This window comes from Erythrolamprus reginae, chromosome 2 (genome assembly GCF_031021105.1).
Source record: "Erythrolamprus reginae isolate rEryReg1 chromosome 2, rEryReg1.hap1, whole genome shotgun sequence".
Classification (NCBI taxonomy): Eukaryota; Metazoa; Chordata; class Lepidosauria; order Squamata; family Dipsadidae; genus Erythrolamprus; species Erythrolamprus reginae.
Genome location: NC_091951.1, coordinates 19,370,359 through 19,392,858, shown reverse-complemented (window position 1 = coordinate 19,392,858; position 22,500 = coordinate 19,370,359). Strand labels below are relative to the sequence as shown.

At 43.0% G+C, this 22,500-nt stretch overlaps 2 protein-coding genes across 2 annotated transcripts in view; both read left to right on the top strand.

Annotated features, from left to right (window-relative positions):
* The window catches only part of LOC139163207 (vomeronasal type-2 receptor 26-like), a 29,831-nt gene extending 13,522 nt beyond the window's left edge, over window positions 1-16,309 (top strand). Inside the window, exons 4-9 of the mRNA XM_070744168.1 lie at window positions 1,401-1,634; window positions 10,124-10,415; window positions 10,893-11,687; window positions 12,375-12,587; window positions 13,620-13,746; window positions 15,405-16,309. Coding sequence (XP_070600269.1) covers window positions 1,401-1,634; window positions 10,124-10,415; window positions 10,893-11,687; window positions 12,375-12,587; window positions 13,620-13,746; window positions 15,405-16,309 — 2,566 coding nt within the window. The remainder of the gene's footprint in view (window positions 1-1,400; window positions 1,635-10,123; window positions 10,416-10,892; window positions 11,688-12,374; window positions 12,588-13,619; window positions 13,747-15,404) is intronic.
* Window positions 16,310-18,250: 1,941 nt separating this feature from the next.
* Window positions 18,251-22,500, top strand: part of LOC139163206 (vomeronasal type-2 receptor 26-like) — a 41,292-nt gene continuing 37,042 nt past the window's right edge. The window contains exons 1-2 of the mRNA XM_070744167.1: window positions 18,251-18,379; window positions 20,674-20,748. Coding sequence (XP_070600268.1) covers window positions 18,251-18,379; window positions 20,674-20,748 — 204 coding nt within the window. The remainder of the gene's footprint in view (window positions 18,380-20,673; window positions 20,749-22,500) is intronic.

The window sequence follows — 22,500 nt, the reverse complement described above, 5'->3', positions numbered from 1 at the left end:
CAGACTGTTTCTTTCCAGGTGCTAATGATGTTCCCAGTTTTTACTGGCTTGCAAGCTCTTTCATTGTTACTCTCTTAGAATAATAATAATTTTAAAAGCCCTTAACCAGGGGATAAAATGCTGAAGCTGACCAGTCTAAGGATGCTAGCCAGATGAATGCCTGGTAAGCAGATTCTTTTCCCTATTTTCCTCCCCCAAAACTAAGGTGTGTCTTATATTCCGGTGCATCTTATACTCTGAAAAATATGGTATATATACATAATGACCTTTGCATAGGTATGGTTTGTGGCTTGGCCTGAAGGTATTGTGGCTTAGTGTGGTATAGAGTGGCTCAGTGTGGCCTGTGGTGGCTGTAGCTAAATATTGTAACTGAGATAGAGAATTGTGAGTCCTTTGTATAGTAACTGCTAGAGAGATAGCTACAGTGTAAATAGTTAGTGTACGTTTGTTACAAAAGAAGTAAATATTTTCCTAAGAAACTCTGCAGTATGTGTCTTCAATTATCTTCAAGAAAATAGTTCCTGATATCCTGGTCTGAGGCAGGCTAGTTAGCTGCTTTGGCTATCTGGGTGGGCTAGCTTCTGTAAAATGTTACTCCAACATTTCATGAAATGTAAGAGATGATTAAAAACATTTCTGTTTTTTCAGATACTGAAAAAAATGTTGAAATAAATATTTTATATATGTATGCAGGCTTAGATTGATCATTTACTATGACTTTCTTACCATCCAAAGAAAGTACTTCTTGAAATGCAGAAGAAACAGTATAAAAGAAAGATTACTTTCTATTTTTTTTCAGATACTGAAAAGTGCACCAAATGTCCAGATGATCAATATCCAACCAAGACCAGAGTCCAGTGTATCCCAAAAAGAATAACATTCCTGTCCTATGAAGAACATTTGGGTATCATCCTGGTCTCCTTTGCCCTACTCTTGTTCTTAACCACAGGAATAATTTTAATTATGTTCATTAAATACCTAGAAACTCCCATTGTCAAAGCCAACAACCGCAACCTCTCCTACATCCTCCTCATCTCCCTCTTGCTTTGCTTCTTGTCCTCTTTTTTCTTCATTGGCCAACCAAAGAAAGCCACCTGCCTTCTACGACAAACAGTGTTCAGCATTGTTTTCTCAGTAGCTGTGTCTTCTGTGATGGCAAAAACAATCACAGTAGTGCTGGCATTCCTGGCATCCAAACCGGGGAATAAAGTAAGAAGATGGTTGGGGAAAAGCTTGACCAATTGCATCATATTTTGTGGTTGTGCTGGTCAAATTTTCATCTCTATCATGTGGCTGGTAATTTCTCCCCCATTTTCTGATTCTGACTTGCACTCCCAGCCAGGAGAGATCATCCTTCAATGTAATGAAGGTTCTGTTACCATGTTTTATATTGCTTTCAGCTACATGGGTTTTCTAGCTGCCATTTGCTTCACGGTGGCTTTCCTGGCCAGGAATCTGCCTGGGGCCTTCAATGAAGCCAAACTCATCACCTTCAGTATGCTGGTCTTCTGCAGTGTCTGGGTCTCCTTCCTACCCACCTATCTGAGCACCAAGGGGAAATACATGGTGGCTGTGCAGGTCTTCTCTATCTTGGTCTCCAGTGCTGGTCTGCTGGTCTGCATCTTCTTCCCCAAGTGCTACATTATTATCCTGAGACCAGATCTAAACACAAAACAACATCTCATGATTAAAGTAGGAAAGTAGAAATAAAGTTGTTTCTTAGGCTCATATGCTCCCTTTGCATCCTGTGAGATAAATTAATAGGAGACCAGAAGAATAATAAAAGAAAAAGCTTTTTATTACAAAACATTCTTATACAACATTATTGGCAAGCTTTTAGATGGTCATTGTCATTAATCACTTATTTTTCCACTTATGTTCCAAGTTTATGTCTTTATTAGATCAGCTTTCCCCGAATCTCCCACATATTCTCCATAAACCACACCCCTCTAGAAACAAACAACAAAATAGGGTTGCACGCATGGCGGTGATGGAGTTGTGTGTGCAACTCCATTTTCACTGGTGGAATGGCGTTCCACTAGGAGCCCATCCCTGAGCCCACCCCTGGTTATGGTCTACTTCAGTCAAAAGCCTTACAGAAGTCCAGGTAAACCACATTGACAGCATTCCCATGGTCCACTAATTTTGACACTTTGTCAAAGAATGCTATAAGATTAGTCTTGCATAATCTGTTTTCCTAGACACTTAGCAGAATTGCCAGCTTTGGGGTTTTAAATGCTTTCAGGAAGAACGCAGAGGCAGCCCAAAGAAGATGCCCTGCATTTTATTTCAACATTTTTCTATGCAAATTGGGTGCTCTGGGGTGGAGCTCCATTTTTGCAACCCCATTGAGTCTCTCCTCCCACCATCCAGGCAGCAGCCCAGCTCTGGTGTGGGTGTTAAGGTGCCCAAGGACTTCCCATTTAGCCTTCTCAGAGACCCCCAAGTCCTCACAAGCTGTGGAGCTGCACCTCCTCTTTTCTCACCCATTGCAGCCCCACTCCACACCTGATCGGTGGGGAGGGCAAAAGGAAGTCCACACTCTCCACAGGGCTCCTTCAAAAAAGACTGAACAGATCCCACTCCCCTTTCTCCACTTCTCTCTGTGTGCACAGAGTTGGCCTTCCCCGGGTCCCGTTGACTAAACAATGTCATTTGGTGAGCCCCAGGGGAAGAGCCTTCTCTGTGGCGGCCCCAGCCCTCTGGAACCAACTCCCCCCAGAGATTAGAACTGCCCCCACCCTCCCTGTCTTTCGCAAACTAGTCAAGACTTACTTATGCCGCCAGGCATGGGGGAGTTAAGATATTCCTTCCCCCTAGGCCATTACAAGTTATGCATGCTATGTTTCTGTGTATGTTTGGTTTTATAATAAGGGTTTTTAGTTATTTTATTAATGGGATTGTTACATGCTGTCTTTATTGTTGTTAGCCGCCCCGAGTCTACAGAGAAGGGCGGCATACAAATCCAATAAATAAATAAATAAATAAATGTTGATTTTCTATTATCTGTTGATAGATGGCTTGCAGATAAATCTTTGGTTACAATCTTTTATCCCCTGTTAGAAAGAAGCAAAAGCAGAGAAGAGACTTTGCTTTTCAGAAATGTAGTCACAAAATCTCTAGGAGGAAAACTCTTATGTTAGTGTGGTCATTAAGAGATTTTCTGGGGGGTTGTTAAGTGAAGAGAGACCCAGGGAAGAAGTGGAGCTGTGCCTGAAGGGGTTGGAGGTCACCCTGGATGGTCAGCACAGGCCACACCTGAATTAGGAGAGCTACAGTGAGGTGCAAAGCTGCAGCTGCCCCGAGAAGTTTCAGTAGGTGGCAGACCTGGCCCCGCCCTGGAGGAGATCGCTGTAGAATTTATCATTGAGCTCCCTGTCAGTGGTGGAAATCTGGACAGTAGTAGACCTGTTCTCCAAGCAAGCCCACTTCACCGCCTGCTCTGGGCTCCCCTCAGTGAGAAAACCTGTCAAGTTATTTATTAAGCAAATATACATGGCATTCCAGGTAGAATTATTATTATTGTTGTTGTTGTTGTTGTTATTATTATTATTATTATTATTATTATTATTATTATTATCCTTATCCTTATCCTTATCATTATCATTATCATTATCATTATCATTATTATTATTAATTAGATTTGTATGCCGCCCCTCTCCGGAGACTCGGAGCGGCTCACAACAGCAAAACACAATACAAATCCAATGATTAAAAAACAGTTTAATAGGCACTCCTTCCTATTTGGAAAGAAAAATAAATCTTACACATACTAAAAAATAGTTTAAAACCCTTAATATAAAAACAACCATGCATCCCAAACAAACCATACATAAAACGGAATGGCCCAGGGGAATCAATTTTCCCATGCCTGATGGCAGAGGTGGGTTTTAAGGAGTTTGCAAAAGGCAAGGAAGGTGGGGGTAGTCCTGATCTCTGGGGGGAGTTGATTCCAGAGGGTCAGGGCCGCCACAGAGAAGGCTCTTCCCCTGGCTCCTGCCAGAGGACATTGTTTCATCAACGGGACCTGGAAAAGGCCAACTCTGTGGGACCTAATTGGTTGCTGGGATTCATGCGGCAGAAGGCGGTCCTGGAGGTATTCTGTTCCGATGAAGATTCTTACCAAAGAATTATTTCTGACTGTATTTTCCCCCCAATTTGCCACCAAGTTCTGGATGGAGTTTTTTAGGTCCATTGGGTCCTCGCAGGGGTTTAGCTCAGCTTTACATCTGAGTATCAATGGCGCCATAGAATGAGCAAACGCAATTGTGGAGCAATATTGAAGATGTTACGTCAACGATCAGCAGTCTAAGTGGACAGTATTGCTGCCATTCCCTGAGGTGGCCTACAATAATGCTGTGCATAGCAGCACTGGTCTAACTCCTTTTCAGATCACTAGCAGCATCGAGTTCTTTCCCAAACCTAGGGAATCCCTTTCATCAGTATCCTTAAATGAATAGATGGAGTCTTGAAAGGAGGGGTGGTAAAATACCAAGTGTGCCCTACAGGAAGCAGCAAAAACATAAACATAAAGTTTTATTAAATTTATAGGCCGCCCTATTCCTGACAGACTCTGCGTGGCGGACAATAATAAAAATGATATATAACGTTTAAAATCCCCACACAAAAAACAATCATCCCTTCTGGGGCAGAGCAGAATAGCTCAATGGCTCCAAGCCTGCTGGCAAAGCCATGTTTTTAAGGCTTTCCAGGAGGCCTGGAGGGTGGGGGTGGTGCAGATCTCTGGGGCTAGTTGATTCCAGAGTGCTGGGGTCACCACAGAGAAGGCCCTCTACCACGGTCCCACCACTTCGCACTGTTTGGCCGATGGGACCTGAAGGAGGCCAACTCTGTGGGTTCTGATCGCCCTCTGGGAAGTGTGCGGCAGAAGACGGTCCCATAAATTATCTGGTCCTAAGCCATGTAGGGCTTTATAGGTGATAACCAACATTTAAATTGCATCCAGAGACCAATTGGTAGCCAGGGAAGCTTGCAGAGTGTTGGTGTTATGTGGGTGTACCTGGGCACACCCACAACAGCTCACACAGCTGCGTTCTGGACTAATTGTAGTCTCCTAACATTCTTTAAGGGTAGCCCCATGTAAAGCACATTGCAGTAGTCGAGTCACAAAGAGACAAGGGTATGAGTGGCTGTGAGAAGAGACTCCCTATCCAAATAGGGCCACAGCTGGTGCACTAGGCGGACCTGTGCAAAGGTTCCCCTAGTCACAGCTGAGAGATGTTGTTCTAATCTCAGCTGCGGATCTAGGAGGACTCCTGGATTGCAGACCTGTTCTGAGGGGTTTAAAATCCCCCCTGAGTTATAGTCTAAAATGCTATTGTTATGGATGGACAGGTGCAACAGTCCTTGGGAGGCAAAACCCATGGCCACTCAGTCTTGTCAAGGTTGAGTTTGAGTCTGTTGACTTCCTCCAGACCTTCATAGCCTGCAGGTACCGGCACATCGCATCCACCACTTCACTGAATTGACATGGGGTGGAGATGTACAGTTCAGTGTCATCAGTGTACTGATGGAAAGTCACTCTGTGCTGAAGAATTATCTCACCCAGCAGTTTCATAGAGATATTAAACAGTAGGGGGGGGGAAACTTCACCAAAAAGGGGCCTAGGAGTCGACCTTTGTCCCCTTACCAACAGCAACTGCGACCGATCGGAGAGGTAAGAGGAAAACCACCGCAACACGGTGCCTCCCACTCTTAGCCCTTCCAGTCGACACAGAAAGATACCATGGTTGATGGTATTGAAAGCCATTGAGAGCTCAGGAAGCACCAAGACAGAGGAATATCCCCTATCTCGGGCCAACCAGAGATCATCCATCAGCGCAACCAAAGCAGTTTCAGTGCTGTAGTTGGGCCTGAAGACCAACTGGTGAAGGTCTAGGTAAAACAGAAGCGGATACATGCCATTGAACCCACGCTGCATATCGGATATGCAATCGGATATCCAATTGAGAGAATCCAGAGATATTTCATGAGAAGAGTCCTCTACACCAGTGTTTTTCAACCAGTGTGCCGGGGCACACTAGTGTGCTGTGAGACATGGTCAGGTGTGCCGCGAAGCTCAGAAAGAAAGAGAGAGAGAGAAAGAAAACAATAGAGAGAAAGAAAGAAAGAGAGAGAGAGAAAGAAAACAATAGAGAGAGAGAAAGAAAGCAAGAGAGAGAGAGAAAGAAAGGCAGGGAAGGAGGGAGAGATAGAGCAAAAAAGAGAGGAAGGAAGGAAGAGAGAAAGAAAGAGGGATGGAGAGAGAGAGGAAGGAAGAGAGAGAAGGAGGGAGAGAAATAGAGCGAAAGGGAGGAAGAGAGAGAGAGAGATAATTTTTTTGTCCAAACTTTTTTTAGCCCCCCACTCCCCCCCCGCTCAATGTGCCCCATGATTTTGTATATGTAAAAAATGTGCCGCAGCTCAAAAAAGGTTGAAAATCACTGCTCTACACCTCTGCTTGCAACAGAATACCTATGTCACCAAACTTGAAATTTTGGATTTAAATAACTTAGACCTATGCCACCTTAAGTCTGACCTAAGCTTAGTACATATTATTATTATTATTATTATTATTATTATTATTATTATTATTATTATTATTATTAATTGGATTTGTATGCCGCCCCTCTCCACAGACTCGGGGCGGCTAACAACAATGATAAAAAACAACATGTAATAATCCAATTTAGTAAAACAACTAAAAACCCTTATTATAAAAACCAAACATACACACAAACATACCATACATAACTTATAATGGCCTAGGGGAAGGAATATCCTAACTCCCCCATGCCTGGCGACAAAGGTGGGTCTTGAGTAATTTGCGAAAGACAAGGAGAGTGGGGACCATTCTAATTTCTGGGGGGAGTTGATTCCAGAGGGCCGGGGCCACCACAGAGAAGGCTCTTCCCCTGGGGCCCGCCAAATGACATTGTTTGGTCGACAGGACCCGGAGAAGGCCAACTCTGTGGGACATTATCGGCCGCTGGGATTCGTGCGGTAGAAGGCGGTTCCGGATGCATTCTGGCCCAATGCCATGTAGGGCTTTAAAGGTCATTACCAACACTTTGAATTGTGACCGGAAACCAATCGGCAACCAGTGCAGGCCGCGGAGTGTTGCAGAAACGTGGGCGAATCTATGAAGCCCCACGATGGCTCTCGCGGCCGCATTCTGCACGATCTGAAGTTTCTGAACACTTTTCAAAGGTAGCCCCATGTAGAGAGCGTTGCAGTAATCGAACCTCAAGGTGATGAGGGCATGAGTGACTGTGAGCAATGACTCCCTGTCCAAATAGGGCCGCAACTGTTGCACCAGGCAAACCTGGGCAAATGTCCTCCTCGCCACACCCGAAAGATGATGTTCCAATGTCAGCTGTGGATCAAGGAGGACGCCCAAGTTGCGGACCCTCTCTGAGGGGGTCAATAGTTCTCCCCCCAGGGTAATGGATGGACATATGGAATTGTCCTTCTTGGGAAGCAAGACCCACAGCCACTCCGTCTTGTCTGGGTTGAGTTTGAGTTTGTTGACACCCATCCAGGCCCCAACAGCCTCCAGGCACCGGCACATTACTTCCACTGCTTCGTTTACTGGACATGGGGTGGAGATGTATAGCTGGGTGTCATTGGCGTATTGATGATACCTCACCCCATGCCCTTGGATGATCTCACCCAGCGGTTTCATGTAGATATTAAATAGCAGGGGGGAGAGGACCGACCCCTGAGGCACCCCACAAGGGAGAGACCTAGAGGTCGACCTCTGACCCCCACTAACACTGACTGCGACCGACCAGAGAGGTAGGAGGAGAACCACTGAAGAACAGTGCCTCCCACTCCCAACCCCTCCAGCCGGCGCAGAAGGATACCATGGTCGATGGTATCGAAAGCCTCTGAGAGGTCAAGAAGCACCAGGACAGAGGACTAGCCTCTGTCCTGGGCATGCCAGATATCATCCATCAGTGCGACCAAAACAGTTTCCATGCTGTAGCCAGGCCTGAATCCTGACTGTTGAGGGCCTAGATAATCGGCGTCTTCTAAGGACCGCTGGAGCTGGAGCGCCACCACCTTCTCAACAACCTTCCCCATAAAGGGGAGGTTGGAGACTGGACGGTAGTTATTAAGCATGGCTGGGTCCAGAGAAGGCTTCTTGAGGAGGGGGCACACAAGTGCCTCCTTGTAGGGAGCTGGGAAGGACCCCCTCCCCAAAGAAACATTGACAATCTCCCGGACCCAGCTCTGTGTCACCCCTCGGCTGGCCAAAATCAACCAGGAGGGACACGGATCCATTAAGCAGGTGGCAGAACTCATAGCTCCAATGGCCTTGTCCACTTCATCAGGTGTCACCAAGTCAAACACCTCCCAGACAGATGGACAAGGACAGGCCCCAGCCACCTCAACTGACTCATTGTCAGCCGACACTGCTATCCAATTGGAGTCGAGGTCCACCCTGATCCGAGTGACTTAATCAGCGAAAAACGAGTTAAACTCCTCGGCACTGCTCTTCAAGGGCTCCCCAACTACCCCCTGGTTAAGAAGGGAGCGGGTCACCCTAAACAGAGTGGGCGGGATTCCACTGATGTGATCATTCTAATTTGATGCCAAACTCTATAGTTCTGGGTGGCCTTCTCCAGAAGATTCTGAAGACAAGAGAGTACATTGAAGGACAACACCAAATTTCCTGAGTGTCAAACTATCTTCCTTCAGCATCATTTTCTAGAGATGTCCAGAAAACAAGGACTACAGCCACTTCAAACCAATGCCCTCTAGACGTCTATCTATGATTTTTCAGAATGCTTTTCTCCAGCTTCTCCTTCGCACATGGAGTCCCAGAAGTAGTTCAGGATCCCCAGAGGAGATGTTTCTTCTTACAGTAACTATTAAAATCCTGGTTCTGCGAGATCCCTCTTCATATTCCTCCAGTGATTGCCTTTGATGTAAACATCAGGCTGAAGCAACTTGAAAGGGATCTTGCATCAGAAAAGGATAAATGTCTCAGGTCACACTCCAGGTTGCACAAATTTTGGATGCATTCAGGAACTGTGGTTTTTTAATGTACCTTTCCTTTCTCCTCTTTTCAGGTGAAGTTCTGTTTAACTCCCTCTCAGTCAAGAAATTCACTCTCATTTCCATCTTGTGAGAGTGCTTTGATTTCTTCAAAATTTCTTGTTCTTCCTAAGAATTAGAAAGAAAATTGATTCAGCCCCATGAATTATGGACCTCCTCCTTTTGTTTCTGCTTCTGCTGATGTCCCAGCCAGTCTCTGGGAAGCTGAGAAGGAAGTGCCTGCAGAGTTTTCAGAAACATGGGGGAAGGAAACTATGGAGCTATTACAGGCCAGGAGACCACCTCATCAGTATAGTCTCCTTTGCCACAATGATATCTGATATAATGCTGTCTTTCAACACAGCTCCTTATAATCAACCTCCCTCGTAAGTCATTCAATTCATTCATTCATTCATTCGATTTTTATGCCGCCCTTCTCCTTAGACTCAGGGCGGCTTACAACATGTTAGCAATAGCACTTTTTTTTTAAACAGAGCTAGGCTATTGCCCCCACAATCCGGGTCCTCAATTTACCCACCTCAGAAGGATGGAAGGCTGAGTCAACCTCATTCAATGGGATGGAGTTGCATTCTCTCCGTTTCCAGTGATAACACTCTTCTTTTCTTTCCCTTACTCCTGTATAGTAGGACCTGTTTTAATTTATTGAATCATTTGGATTACCATGGCTTCTCTCTTACATTTTATTTTTTGAGACTTAAATCTAAATCTACCCACACCAAGTCTTGTACAATCCTGAATTAATCTCAATTGGTTTATTGAAAAAAATTGTATTTACCTCTGTCCAAACCATTTCCCTATTTTTATAACCATTCATTGATATTCAATGCCTGATTCTAGGAAGAATAGATTATGGCTTTGTTTTTAGAATTGCTTTTCTGGGTCACTTATGGTAAGTGACTCTTTGCTGATGATTCTATTTTAATGGTTGAATTATTTTGAATCTTGATCACTGCACAAATTAAATTGAGCACTATTACAAAGAATGATATATTTCTGAATATTAAATCTTCATCCCATCTTCCCAACCTTCAGAAAAATTAAACAGTCTTATTTTTTACAGTATTACATTTACTAATCCAGAAAGAATCCTGTGCTACATTTTTGCCATTCAAGAAGTCAACAAGAATTTTCAACTTTTGTACAATCTCACACTTGGCTACAACATCCATGACAATTATTTCAACGCCTGTGCCACTTCAGATGCCTTGCTGGACATGCTCTCAATTGGAGAAGCCAATGTTCCCAACTACAGCTGTGGTGAGACGGACAACCTGATGGCTGTTCTTGATGGATCTCCTGATGACATTTCCATTCAGATGTCAACATTAGTAGGCACCTACAAAGTGCCACAGGTTTGTTTATGTGTTTCTCCATCTGGTAAAGTGAGCAGGTTGTTGTTGGGTGGGTAATAGATTCACTCATACATTTTCTTTGGAATTTATGAACTGCTTTTCACCATGGCCATTGTTGACTCGAGTAAGATATGAATAAACTGGACACAATGTTAAATATGGAACATTTAAGCAAATCATTAAAATGAACTGATTTGCAATTGCAATGCTCTAGAGATAGAAAACATAACACATCTATTATCTGAATGTTAATTTTATTAGAAAAGAGAAAGACCAGTCTCTTCTATCCCAGATTAGACAAATGCTTATAATAAAACTTCCTAATATTCTGCATTTTGTATTCTTTATCTTGATATGGCTTAAGAGTTAAGAACCATAAACTATTCTAATATGTTTGTGGGAACCACACTGTTAAAAGCTTACATTTGAACTTCATCTGATATAAAAATAATACAATAATCTTTATTGTTTTTTCAGATGAGTTATAGAGTTGTTTCAGAGACTCTGAGTGATAAAAGTCAAATTCCCTTTTTCCATCAGATGCTCCCTCAAAATGGGTTCCAATACTCAGGAATTGTCTATATCCTTCTCCATTTCAGATGGACTTTGATTGGTCTCTTTTCAACAGACACAGAGGACGGAGAGAATTTCATGAGATCTTTCACCCCTATGCTTGTCAGAAATGGAATTTGTGTTGTTATCTCAGAACAATTCTCAATGGCTAGAGCTACAGAACATCTGAGAAATGCCATCTCTAGGTGGAGAAAAGTCAATGTCTTTGTTCACTTCATAGAATTCTTTTCCCTTATGGATAGTGTTCGCCACATCCATTTAACAATTGAAGGTTTGCCAGGACCAATTGAAGGGAAAGTCTGGATCACCACAACAGTTGAGAAACTGACAATGGCAAGACATACACTTCACAAACATATGCATAGTTTTTGGGTCTTTTCTTTTCAGGAAAGAAAATGGACAGATGATGATACCTTTCAACCCAATCTTTTTAGGGATTCCAAATTTGAAGACCAGTCTTTTCGCTGTTCTTTTTCAAAGCATGTCCTTTCTGTCCAGGGCCGGAGACGATGCACCCAAATAGCACCACTGGACATGCAAGAGAAAAAGAACAGAATTCTGACAAAGAATGACCACCGTGTTTATAGTGTTGTTAAGACTCTCGCCCATGCCTTGAATGTTGCATATTCTTCATTTTCTAGGAAGAGAAAAATGGAGAAGAAAGAGAGATTGGAGGCTTTAAGGCTAGAGCCATGGCAGGTATGGGGTCCTGACATGGATCCATCAAAACTAGTTCTTCTTTAGAAAAAAAATGCAATGCCCATGTAGGGGAACCATTTCAACTTACTTGTTCTGCAAAACGCGAACAGGTTTGGCCAAGTTGAGGCCAGATTTAGTTCAAAGGATTATGTTCCAAAGAGCAGGGGTTATCACAATTACATTTTGACATTACATTCTTCTATTATAAAATTTTTAAAAATGTATACATTGTAAATAAAGTCCTGTATTTATGGGTTTATAATTAGCATGATAGAATTTTATATTCCTATATTTCAGCTAAATTTGGGAGCATTTAGCATAACTCCTCCTCACTGCAGGAGTCCAATTAAAGCTTTTCGGACTGATGGCTGCTCATTTAGCTGTGGTGGCACAGTGGTTATAATGTAAGTATTGCTGCCAGGAGTTCAATTCTGACCAGCTCAAGGTTGATTCAGTCTTCCATCCTTCCAAGGTTGGTAAAATGGGGAGCCAGATTGTTGGGGGCAATATGCTAATTCTATAAACCATTTAGAGATGGCTGTAAAAGCATTGTTAAGTGGTATAAAGTTTAAGTGCATAGTGAAGGGAGGACTGAACATCTTTGTTTCACTGGCTGAGCTTTAAAATTGATCCCCCTTTTAGGATGTTTCAAATTGCTTTCAAAATTCTTGGATGTTTCAATTCTAGTTCCATCCCTTTCTGGAGAAGAATGAGTTTTACAATTTTTCCTGGGAGAAACTGTACTTGGACCAAAGTGGAAATGTAGCAGCAGATCTGAATATCATAAGTTGGTTGCTTTTCCCCAAGAAGGATCCCATCAAAGAGCAATTAGGGAGTCTCGAAAGACAAAAGCTTATTATCAACCAAGATGCTCTTTCACGGCTAAAATTGCTCAACAAGGTGGTTGAAAATATTGGAAACTTTTCCTTATCTCTATAGTTTGTTTCCGTGTCCCCTAAAAGAGCAGGCTCAGATATTTTTAAAGAGCCCATATTTGACAAGAGTTATTTTTGCCTCTTTTTCAACTGACTGGGATAGGCCTCCCACTCAGACATGGGTCCATACCACTCAGTCTAGTTCTACGAAACTGGTAATAACTGGGCAGCCTGGATCTTTGAAATGGGCAACAACCCAGGCCTTCCATGTGCCTGAGCCTTTTCTCCCAATGGCGTCATGAAATGCTACTTACATTTCGTCTTTGGCTTGTAAGCCATCTAAACCCCCCTTGAATGCAATTGCTTATCTTGATTGTCAGCTGCCTTAAGTCTTCCACTAAAACAGAGAGTTCTCCAAATTTAAGTCATAAATAAATGTGGGTCTGTCTTTCTATGTCATCTAATTGTAGTTCTAATTCTGGGAGATAGTGGAAGCCAGGATTTTTTTTAAAAAAAAATCTATCTTTCTTGAGGGCTCAAAGAGTTGGACAAAAGTAGCAACTAACAACAAAACTGTAATTCTTCAATAGAAAGGACCTTGTCTTGAATACCTAACTGGGCTTTAGAAATATCCCTTTCCTACACAGGACTCAACTTCATGTCCCATGTGCTACAGCAAAAGACGGCTGGTTTACCCTTGTTAAGTGACATGTTCTCTTTATTTCACCTCACTATAATTCTAGAAACAAGGCAGTAATCTTTAGTCTTATTTTACCAGCATGGCAGCTGTATGAATTGAAAATATAAATGTACAGATATGACTGAGTAACACCTCATTTAAGATTGTCAGCCCTAGTTTGTGAGGATTTTTTTCTTTATATCTTAACTGGAACAAGAATTTGGATTGTTTTCAAAGGGGAGTGGCTTTGCAATATTTTATGTTTTCCTGATCCGTAGTTCAGAAGTTTCTTTCTTAAGCAGTTTCATTTTATTTTAATCAATCTAATAAACAAAAAATTGGCAGATATTTTGGAATGAATTTTGTTTTTCTGCTTAGTCTCTGCCTCAATCCAAATGTGTGGACAATTGTCACCCTGGTTTTGTAAAACGGGCTCGGAAAGAAGAACCAATCTGCTGCTATGATTGCATTCCTTGTCCAGAGGGGACCATCTCCACACAGGAAGGTGAGTGACACCAAAGGAAAGGGCATTGGATTCAACCAGAACATTTGATCAAATGTTAAAAGACATATCTGAACTTGACTATTTTATTCTTTATTGCTATTTTAAACATGTCCAGTTTATTCTATTTTGGGAAGAATAAGATCTTGAAAAAAAGGCAGGAAGAGATGGGAGAAAGTAGTGGATTGTGCAAGATGAATTCTGCTAAAGGAAGTATCTTTTCTACTTGTAAGCTTGAACATTTCCTTCCTTGTCTACCATCAAAGTTAATTGAAACTTGAGGATTGGTTTAGGTCAAAGGGGTTTTGTTCATCCGAACCAATTTCATCTACAGGCCAAAAGTTATACCAGTCAGTCAGTCAGTCAGTCAGTCAGTCAGTCAGACAGACAGACAGACAGACAGACAGACAGACAGACAGACAATATTTACGAAGGTCATAGAGCCACATAATAGAATGATCTACTTGGGAGGACCAGAGTGCTTGGGTTCAAGAAGCACCCACTTGCATAAAATTCAAACCAAAAACAAAACTATATTTGAATGATCTCATTATGTCTGTATGTATGTTTGTATGTTTTTGGTAGGTTTTTTTCTCATTATAAATAAATAAAAAATAAAAAATAAAAAAAAGAATGAAACAAAGTCAGTATTTCTTGGCAGCGTTCCTGGTCAAATTGGCTAATAGATAAAAGAGTGTCTGCAGCTGGGAGCCAAATCTAATTTACTCATTCTTCAGTGCTGTAATAGCTCTCTAATCACAGACTCACAAATCTTCAGATGTTCCTCAGACAGCTGCATCTCTGCATAAACTTAAAGGGATAACAGCAGTTAGCCAGCAAAGCATTTCTGGAGCTATATCTGCTGGCATGTGAGCCGTTGTCCTAGCTCAGCTCCAATGTGCATATGTGTGCCAGCCAGCTGATTTTTGGATCATACAGAGGCTCTGGGAGGGCATTTTAGTTTCCAGAGAGCCTCCAGGGGATGTGGAAGGACATTTTTAAACTCCCCCACCTCCAGCGAAGCCTTTGGAATCTGGGGAGGGTGAAGCATGAGCTTACTGGGCCCACCAGATGTTGGGAAACAGGCCATTTCCAGCCTCCAGAGGGCCTCCAGGGGGTGGGGGAAGCTGTTATCACTATCCCCAGACATTGAATTAAGAGTGTAGGCCATCACACATGCGTGGTAGAAGGTACCCACGTTCTTTCGGCACCTGATGAAAAAAAGGTTCGCCATCACTGGTATATCTTTTTTTATGTGACAACACTAAAGAAATGACATTTGGCTACAATTTAAAATAGTGAGTATACAGCTTGAATAACAGTGTAATTATGCTGTCCTCAGAAAATAATGCAACATACAGCCATTAAAGTCTAAACTGCTAATATTAAACTGGACTGTAAGCTGTCTACATTTCATTTAAGAAGGGCAACCAGAAAAAAAACCCCATCTATATCTATATTTCAGTTTACAAATTATTATGGCTTTCTTGTCTATCAGCATCAGCTGTCATCCAAAGAAGGTCTTTGTTGGAATGTGAAGGGAGAGACTATAAAAAAATTATTACAGAATACAGAAAATAGTATAAGGGCAGACTAGATGGACCATGAGGTCTTTTTCTGCCGTCAGACTTCTATGTTTCTATTACTTACTGTTTTCTCAGATACTGAAAAATGCACCAAGTGCCCAGATGATAAATATCCAACTGATGACAGAATCCAATGTATTTCCAAAAGAATAACCTTCCTGTCCTATGAAGAACATCTAGGCATCATCCTGGTCTCCTTTGCTGTATTCTTGTTTCTAACAACAGCCCTTGTTTTAGTCATATTCCTTAAATACCTAGAAACCCCCATTGTCAAAGCTAACAACCGTGACCTGTCCTACATCCTCCTGGTTTCCCTCTTGCTCTGCTTCTTGTCCTCCTTTTTCTTCATTGGCCAACCAAGGAAAGTGATCTGTCTTCTCCGACAAACAATGTTCAGCATCATCTTTTCAGTAGCTGTGTCTTGTGTGTTAGCCAAAACAATCATGGTAGTGCTGGCCTTCCTGGCCACGAAACCAGGGAACAGGGTGAGGAGATTGTTGGGGAAGAGCTTGGCCAACTCCATCATCCTTTCTGGTTCTGCTGGAAAAATTGTAATTTGTGCAATCTGGCTGGGAATTTCTCCTCCATTTCCTGACTCTGACATGCATTCCCAGCCTGGAGAGATCATTCTTCAGTGCAATGAAGGCTCTGTCACCATGTTTTATGTTGTTCTCAGCTACCTGGGTTTTCTTGCTGCCATTTGCTTCACAGTGGCTTTCCTGGCCAGGAACCTGCCTGGGGCATTCAATGAAGCCAAACTGATCACCTTCAGCATGCTGGTCTTCTGCAGTGTGTGGGTATCCTTCCTGCCCACCTACTTGAGCACCAAAGGGAAATACATGGTGGCCGTGCAGGTTTTCTCCATCTTGGCTTCTGGTGCTGGCCTGCTGGGCTGCATTTTCTTCCCCAAGTGCTACATTATCATCCTGAGACCAGATCTAAATACTAAGGGACATTTAATGATAAAAGTCAATATCTGATCATGAAGTGGCTTCTCGAGCTCATAACGCTTAATTATTTATTACAGTTATTATTGAGTTTGCCTGCTTGTTTTGACAACTGTTGACATGTTGTGAGCCACCCCAAATCCACAAAGTGGAGTGGCATGCAAATCCAGTAAACAAACTAACTAATCATGTGATTTATGGGCCGTTAAAGTGCTTGAACTTTTAAAAAATTTTCTTATCAAGAAATTATTCGTGAAGACAGACAAATCCTTTAGGAGACAAATGAAATGCAAGAAAAAAGGATTTTAACATATATACCAGTGTTTTTCAACCAGGGTTCTGCAGAACCCAAGGGTTCCGCAAGGGCCAGCCCAGAATTCCGCAACTTAATAAGAAGGCAAGGCAAGGCAGGTCCCCACTTCAATCCAGCCAGCTTCAGCAGTGGAGCAGCCTCTTCCTCGGTCTCATGTCTAGCAGATCAATCATGCTAAGCAGCAGCAGCTGCCAAGCAGGAGGAGGAGTGGCAGCAGCGACGGTGTTGGTGTGGACAGCAGCAGCAGTGCCCCTCCAGCCTCTTGCTCGGTCAAGCAGCCAACTAGTTATCTTCCTTTTCCCTGCGCAGGCCACTGTAAGAGAGTGCGCCCTACCACTTCCCTCAGGCTCCGGGCCTGAGAGGGCAGGAGGAGTGGAAGGAGTGGAACCCTCCCATGGCCCCTGCAGCCACCAAAAAATGGGGAGGGAAAGCAGGAGGAATGGACCAAACGGCCTCCGCTTATTTCCTTGCTGAGGCTCGGCACTCCTGTCGAGGGTACATGGCACAGCCTCTCTCTCTCTCTCTCTCTCGACCTCTCTCTCCTACTCTGCAGCCATGGACCCTCATGCAGTAGGAACCAGTGATCCCTCTAATATTTTTTTTGTGAGCTGAAAAGTATGGTGTCTGAGTGGCAGTCCCTTTGGGACTGGGCGGCATAGATAGATTAGATAGATAGATAGATAGATAGATAGATAGATAGATAGATAGAGAGAGAGAGAGAGAGAGAGAGATAATAGATAGATAGATAGATAGATAGATGGATGGATGGATGGATGGATGGATCCATCCCTGTCTCTTCCCCCTTCTCTCTCTCTCTGTCTCTCTCTGTGTGAACTCTTGAACCATTTCCAAAAACAGGTGAGGGCTGGGTTTTTTTTAATCTGTTATTATTTGGGTACTTTTTACCATATGCTTTAAATCAAGGGTCACTTCTCTCTCTCTTTTGTTTCTCTCTCTTTCCTCTCATTCCCTGCCTCAATCATTTTATCATTTCTCTTTTTTCTTCCCTTTTTGATCTCATTTTTCCCTCTCTTTCTCTTCCTTCCTCTCTTCTCTCTCTTGCTTTCTTTCTCTCTATCTCTCTTTCTCTCTCCCCCCTACTTCTCTCTCCCCCTCTTTCTCCAATCCCCACTTGCCCCCTTTCTCTCTCCCCCCTTTCTCTCTCCCCCTCTTGCCCCCTCTTTCTCTCTCCCCCCTCTTCCTACCTGTTTAATGTTGGCCGGGTCCATGCTCTTGATGTGGGCTGCTGCCATTTCGTACTGGGATTGGGCGGTGGCTGGCAGCCTCCAGCACTGCGGTGGGGGAAGAGGTGAAGTTTGGCCCATTGCCCCTGGCTCCAATACCGGGATTGGGCGGCGGCAGCGGTGGGCAGCCCCAGCGTGGCGGCAGAAGAGGAGGCGAAGCTCGTTCTTCAGCCATACCAGGGCCGAGACCAGGCCCATCACCCTCGGCTCCAGGGGGCAGCCCCAGCACAGCAGCGGGGGAGGGGGAGGTGAAACCAGCTGCCCGGGGAAGTGGCACATTAGAAAAACGTGCTGCTGTTCAAATGCGCCATTTCCTTAGGCAGCTGGCTTCCCATCCTCCTCCCCCACTGCTGCGCTGGGGCTGGCCCCTGGAGCTGGAGGTAATGGGCCCGGTCTCGGCCCCAGTATGGCTGAAGAATGAGCTTCGCCTCCTCTTCCGTCACCGCGCTGGGGGCTGCCCGCCGCCGCCAGGTCCTCTCCACCACCCAATCCCAGTACAAGACTGTGGCAGCCCGCATTAAGATGAAGCCGGCCACCGTTAAACAGGTAGTAAGAGGGGGGAGAGAGAAAGAGGGGGCAAGGGGGGGAGAGAGAAAGAGGGGAGAGAGAGAAATGGGGCAAGAGGGGGAAGAGACATCAGCTCAAAGCCCCACAGAGCTGCTGCCACCGCCTCCCCCCTTTCATCCCAGTGCAGCTCAGGAGAAGGGCGGAAGTGCCTGATGGGCGCCACCATCTTTCCCTGAACTGGCGGGGGTAAAGTGGAATAGGGAGTGCGTGGTTTTTCAAATAAAGAAAAACCTTATCACTTCCCGCCCCCAACTCCGAAACCCAGCTCAGCTGGGCACCTTTGGAAAAGGCTGTGCAGGGGGGTATTTTTCAGTGCGCACCTGCGCATGGGCGCACCTTAAAGGGAACAGTGGTAGGAGCACTTGCTGATTCTGCCTCCATCCTCTAATACTGCATTACTATTACTATTAATCTTCTCATCATTCCTATCACCGATCTCCCACTTATGACTATGACTGTAACTTGTTGCTTGTATCCTTTTGACTTATATTGATTGTTTCTTGATTGCTTATTTGACCCCTATGACATTGTATTTATTTATTTATTTGTTTATTTATTTATTTGATTTTTATGCCACCCTTCTCCTTAGACTCAGGGTGGCTTACAACATGTTATCAATAGCACTTTTTAACAGAACCAGCATATTGCCCCCACAATCCGGGTCCTCATGTTTCTTGACAAATGTATCTTTTTTTATGTACACTGAGAGCATATGCACCAAAGACAAATTTCTTGTGTGTCCAATCACACTTGGCCAATAAAAGAATTCTATTTCAGCTTCAGAATATACAGCTTAATGGAGTGTTTTTCAACCAGGGTTCCGCCAGAAATCTGAGGACACCAAAGGGTTCCCCTGACGAAAAATGGTTGAAAAACACTGATACATTTATTTATTTATTTATTTATTTATTTATTTATTTATTTATTCGATTTTTATGCCACCTTTCTCTTTAGAACATGTTAGCAATAGCACTTTTTAACAGAGCCAGCATATTGCCCCCACTATATGGGTCCTCATTTTACCCACCTCGGAAGGATGGAAGACTGAGTCAACCTTGAGCCGGTGATAAGATTTGAACCGCTGACCTACAGATCTATAGTAAGCTTAAGTGGTCTGCAGTACAACACTCTATCTGCTGAGCCACCCCAGCTCACTATCTACATATCAGTGGCATGTTGCTTCTGGTTTGGCCTGGTTCTGCAAACCGGTAGCAGTGTCGGCAGGAGGCACAACTCACTTACCTGGGACATTTCTGTGTATGTGCAGAAGTGTTGCACGAGCACAAACCAGTATCAATGGGATTTATAATGTACTACTGATACACATCATACACCTGTAGCTGCAAAAGTGACCACAAAAACTATCCAGGTCTCTTCACCCAAGAGATGGAAAAGAAAAGAAATTCAAATAATGAGAAGTCATTCAAGGAAAATAATAATGAGTTTCTCTTTTATAAAAGTATATAAACAATAGGCATAAGCTATAATACTCTTTCCTTTTATGAACTAACCCAGAATGTATTCAGTAAATCAAAATAGGATGACTGTTTGCTTTATTTATTATTAGAGTTGAAAGGGACCTTGCAGGTCATCTAATCCAACCCCTTGTTCAAGCAGGAAATCCTACACCACTCCAGCCATATGGCAGTCCAATTTCCTTTTTAATGTGTCAAGTGATGGGGCGTTCACTGGCAGGCTATTCCACTGGTTGATCGCTCTCACCATCAGAAAGTTCTTCCTTATTTCCAGGTTGAATCTCTCCTTGGTCAGTTTCCATCTGTTGTTCCTGGTCTGGGCCTCTGGATCTTGTCTGCCAGTTCCTTCAGAACCTTGGGGTGTAATCCATCTGGTCCTGGTGATTTGAATTCGTCTAGGGTGGAGAGGTGTTCCCTTACCACTTTCTTCCCTATTTTAACTTCTGTTCCTAATATGTTTTTTGTGATGGTGTGTTTGATAGGTTGGGCTGTTTTGAAGGACAACACCCAGTTACCCGAGTGTCAAACTATCTTCCTTCAGCATCAATTATATATGCATGTATTATATATGTATGTATGTATGTATGTATGTATGTATGTATGTATGTATGTATTTATTTATGTGTGTATGTATGTATGTATGTATTTATTTGTTTGTTTGTTTGTTTGTTTGTTTGTTTATTTATTTATTTGAGTTGGAAGGGACCTTGTAGGTCATTTAGTCCAACTCACGCTCAGGCAGGAATCCCTATGCCATTTCGGACAAATGGTAGTCCACTTTCCCTCTGAAAATCCCAGGTGTTGGCGCCCTCACAACCTCTTGAATGTCGAGAAATCAAGGACCACAGCCACTTCAGACCAGTGCCCCCTAGGGTATATCTATGATTTTTCACTATTCTTTTCTCCAGCTTTTCTGCACATGGAGACCCAGAAGTAGTTCAGGATCCCCAGAGGAAATGTTGCTTCTTACAGTAATTATTAAAATCCTGGTCCGTGAGATCATGCCTGACATATCTCCTGTGATTGTCTTTGATATAAACATCAGACTGAAGCAACGTGAAAGGGATCTTGCATCAGAAAAAGATAAATGTCTCAGGTCACACTCCATGTTGCACAAAGTTTTGGGACATTCAGGGACTTTGCTTCTTGAATGTACCTTTCCTTTCTCTCCTTTCCAGGTTAAGTTCTGTTTATCTCCCTCTCAGTCAAGAAAGTTACTCTCATTTACATCTTGTGAGAATGCTTTGAAATCTCTTTTTTCCCCTTAGAAATAGGGAAGAGGATTGATTCAGCCCCATGAATTATGGACCTCCTCCTTCTGTTTCTGCTTCTGCTGATGACCAAGCCAGTCTATGGGAAGCTGAGAATGAAGTGCTTGTTGAGGTTGGAGGAGGAGAAGGGGAAAAAACTACAGAGCTATTACAAGCCAGGAGACCATTTCATTAGTATAGTCTCCATTGCCACAATAATATCCGATGTAGCACTGTCTTTCAACACTGCTCCTTATTTTCAGTCTTTCTCGTAAGTCATTCATTGGGATGGAGATTCATTCCTTCCATTTCCAGACCTAAAACTCTTCTTCTTTTCTTTCAGTTACTCCTATATTGTAGGACCTGTTTGAATTTCTTGAATCATTTGAATTTCCGTGGATTTTCTCTTATGTCTTCTTTTAAGACACCCAAATCCAAAGGGGTGCCACCCCCTCCCACAAGTCTTATACAATCCTGAGTTAATCACACCTAGGTTATTCAAAAGTTTCTGGTCGCCTCTGCTGAACCCATTTCCCTGTTTTTATAACCATTCATTGATATTCGATGCTTGATTCAAGTAATAATAGAGGATGGCTTGTTTTTAGAATTGCTTTTCTGGGTCACTTATTATAAGTCCTTTTTATTGATTATTCCATTTTAATGATTGAATGGTTTTGAAACTTGATCATTGCACAAATAAAAAATTAGCACTACTACAAATAATGATGTATTTGTGAATAATAAATCTTTATCCCACCTTCCCAATCTTCATAAAAATTGAACAGTGGTTTTTTTTACAGTATTATATTTACTGATCCAGAAAGAATCCTATGCTTCATTTTTGCAATTCAACAAGTCAACATAAATTCTCAGCTTTTGTACAATCTCACACTTGGCTACAACATCCATGACAACTATTCAAACACCCGTGGCACTTCAGATGCTTTGCTAGACATGCTCTCAACTGGAGAAGCCAATGTTCCCAACTACAGCTGTGGCAAGAAGGACAACCTGATGGCTGTTCTTGATGGAGCTCTTGATGATATCTCAATTCAGATGTCAACATTAGTAGGCACTTACAAAGTCCCACAGGTTGTTTGTGTGTTTCTCTATCTGGTAATGTGAGAAGGGTGGTGATGGGTGGGCAATAGATTCAATCATACCTTTTCTATGAAATTCATGTGCTGCTTTTCACCATGGCCACTGTTATGTCTAGGGACTGGGATCCACATTGGGACAGAGCATAAACATTGACTCCAGTAAGACCTGAGCAATTGGACACAATGTTAAATATGGAACATTTAAGCAAATCTCTAAAATGAACTGGTTTTTTATTTGCAATACTTTAAAGATAGACGACCAAGCAAATATTATT